At 51.7% G+C, this 3,319-nt stretch overlaps 1 protein-coding gene across 1 annotated transcript; it reads right to left on the minus strand.

Moving 5' to 3' along the window:
• Window positions 1-813: 813 nt before the first annotated feature.
• On the minus strand, window positions 814-2,178 carry LOC9662478 (pentatricopeptide repeat-containing protein At4g02750). The gene has a single exon (XM_002962113.2). It carries the CDS (start codon window positions 2,176-2,178, stop codon window positions 814-816), a length of 1,365 nt encoding a protein of 454 aa, XP_002962159.2.
• Between the last annotated feature and the right edge of the window lie 1,141 nt (window positions 2,179-3,319).

Here is a 3,319-nt window from a genome sequence, read left to right on the forward strand (position 1 = left end):
CCGTATTAGTATTTGGACTTAGTCTTTGGCTCGACCTCGGACCCGATTTCGGATCCGACTTCGGATTCGGTCTCGGACTCGATCTCGGACTCGATCTCAGACCCGATCTCGGACCCGACCTCAGACTCGACCTCGGACTCGGTCTCGGACCCGATTTCGGATCTCGGACTCCGTCTCAAACTCGGTCTCGAACTTGGACTCGAACTCGGTCCCCGAGTCGGTCTCGGACTCGATTCCGGACTCTATCTCGAACTCGGTCCTAGAGTCGGTCTTGGACTCGATCCTCGACTTGGTCCCATCCGATGAACTCTTTGTCATTTCGGTCAAGCTTTTTGGGGATCCTTTAGCCTACGACATCTCGGGGAGTCAGTTCTTTACATAGAGCTCTTGATTTTCCTCCTCGCCTGTGAGCAAGGCAAACAAGCTTCTGCTCAACAGCTCTTGTTGTGCGCTCATCGATCATGACTTGACGTGGAGTAACGATGACGCTCTCATTTCATGCCTCACAACAAAAAATCGCAGCCATGAAGGGAGAAAAAGAGGGCAATCGGGGGGGAAGGAAAGAGGGCACTCACCCAGCATCAAGCCTTCTCGTGCTTCTCCTTGCTCTCCCATGCTTAACAGTTGTTTTCTCGTTCGTGCCCTAGGGCACAACATTATATTTATCATGACCAAATGTGAAACGCAATCAAGATAGAATTCACCACTTACATGGGAACGAACTCTTTCCAATTTGTGTGTGGATTTATAGATGAAATACACAGATGGCTAGCTTAAGGTAAACTGTTGAGAGAAAGTTGGCCAAACCATTCCTCAAAATAAAAGCACATAAGAGGAGAAGTTTTCCGGCTCCAGCTCCATGAGCTTCTCCACGGCCATTCTCCCACGCCTTGCATCGTCGTGCATTTTGGATGCGCCCAACATGACAGTCCATGGAATAGGATTCACAGTCGATGACGAAGAAACCAGAAAATCAGTAGTTTCTTCCACCATACTCAAGAGGCCGCATTTTCCCATGAGATCCACCACGCAAAACAAGTGTTCGCCAGTCTGAACAATGCCAAAGTCCTGCGTTGCATATGTGTAGCAGTTCCAAGAGTCCTGAAGCCTTCCATCGACGCTGCAAGCTGAGAGGATTGCGAGAAGCGTCACACTGTCCGGAGAGAAACCATTCAAAACCATCGCACGAAACGTTTCTCTGGCCATACAACCGTGACCCCAGTGAGAATATCCGGATATCAGAGAGTTCCATGACACGGAATCTCTCTCGTCCATGGACTGGAAGATATTATCAGTCATCTCTACAAATCCAGCGCTAGCATACGCACCCAAGATTGCGTTCCAAGAGATTACATTGCGATGTGGCATCCGGTCAAACATAAATCTTGCATAATCCAAATGCCCATTTGAGGAAAATGCTGCGACTATTGTATTCCACGATAAAACACACTGTTGCGGCGTTAAATCGAATATTTTCTTTGCGTCAACTAATCTTCCAAGATGTGCGTAAGCAGCAGTAATGGTGCTCCACGACACCAAATCTCTCTGCGGCATCCTGTCGAAGAGAAAGCTCGCGAACTGGAGCTCCCGCTCATGGGAGTAGGCCGTAATCATCGTGTTCCAGGCGATTACGTCTCTCTCGGGCGCGATCTCAAAGAAGCTGCGAGCGAGGCCCAACTCGCCATCGTGGACGAGCGATCCGAGCATGGCGTTCCACGGAACGACACTCCACTGCGGCATTCTCTCGAAGAACAATTGCGCGAGGCGGGAATCGCCCTCCTTTCGGGCATAAGCGCTCACCATCGTCGTCCACGACACGACGTTCCTGCGATCCATTGCCTCGAACAGCGCCCTGGCCTGCCGGATGTCGCCGTTTTCCACGCTGCCATAGATCATCACATTCCACGAGAAGACGTTCTTTGCGTGGATCTCGTCAAAAGCTTCCCGGGATTCCTGCAAATGCCCACACTGGGCATACATTTGGACGAGATGGTTCGCGAGGTACGTGTTGGTGGTGGATGGATCGCCTTGTGAGTCGAGGAGCTCACGGTGAATCCTCCTCCCCTCTCTCACGTCTCTTGCGATGCCACACTGCCTCAATCTCGATGCGTAGCTCTCCACGATGGAGTGCTTGGAAGTGGCAGTGGACTTGAGGCATTGCTTGAGCACTCTCTTCATCCATGGACGCAAATACGAAAATAAGTTCTAACCACTATTTTCCTCTATGAATCAAAGTTGACGAAAGTCAACGGAATATGAAAATCAAGTCTATGACCAAATTGAAATCGCCCTCGCATATCTCGTTCCGTGATGATTCTACAAAGTTTTGGCCAGCCGCTGCATAGCTCGAAAGTGAAGCGACGTCGATGGCATGACAAGGGGCCAGTCCTTCTCTGGGATACCCTCAATGTCGTTACCCCAAGCTGCAAGTGTCCTATACTGCAGGAGGTCATACTCGATGAGACTGTTCACCTTGCCCACGGAAAGCTTGTTGCAGAGCGCCATGTAGGGCGTAATACCATCCTTGTGTTTCACCAAGGTGGACACTACGGCCTTCCAATCGTCCTTGGTCCAGCACGGCTTGCTAGGCTTGTTGGCAGGGAGGGCCTCTGGAAAGCAAGCAACCCGGACCTGCAAACAGCAGCTTGAGAGAAGCGAGGCCTTGACAGCGTCCCATGACTCAATGCTCCTAGCAGCTCTGGCTAGTAAGCCCATCCGTCCACCCATATGGCTGTATATGTCCTTCCACAGCTCGTCGGACACTCCATCAGAACCCGTCGGTAGGAGCGTCTCAAAGAACTGGCGAGCTTCCGCTTCACGCAAATCGCCTACGTGTAAAGTGTCCGCTCGGAGGCTGCCTATGTAGCCCGCAAGCCAAGTCCCAAAGAAGTTCTCCGAGGATGCCAGCACCACATTCATGATGTGCTCCTGCTTCGTCACCATCACAAAGAAGGCGAGCAGCTGGTCGAGCTCTTTCTCGGTCGCTGGATCTGTGGTCCAAGTGCACAACAAGTTGGCCTCATCCAGAACGATCGTCGGATAGACCTTAGCATAGTCCCCGCCACCTTTCAGAACCAGGCTATTACAAGAGACACCGTAGGACATGATAGCTGCAAGGACGGTGTCCATGTCGTCTGCCTTGTCCATCTGGTCCTTAAGAACACTCCAGCTTTCCACCTGAGAGGCCCTTATGGAAGGTAAAAAGCTGGACTTGAACATTCCGGCAACGCCCCTCGGAGAAATCGAGCCGCGCATGTCAGCGAAGGAGGACACTCCGGGATACTCACCCTCACCTTGCCTCCGCCGGAATTCCCTCAGG

The sequence above is a fragment of the Selaginella moellendorffii genome, unplaced genomic scaffold (assembly GCF_000143415.4).
Source record: "Selaginella moellendorffii unplaced genomic scaffold, v1.0 SELMOscaffold_1, whole genome shotgun sequence".
NCBI lineage: Eukaryota > Viridiplantae > Streptophyta > Lycopodiopsida > Selaginellales > Selaginellaceae > Selaginella > Selaginella moellendorffii.

What these genes read in the sequence shown, in the direction of transcription:
- LOC9662478 (XM_002962113.2), bottom strand. Translation starts at nt 2,178, where the DNA reads ATGAAGAGAGTGCTCAAGCAATGCCTCAAGTCCACTGCCACTTCCAAG.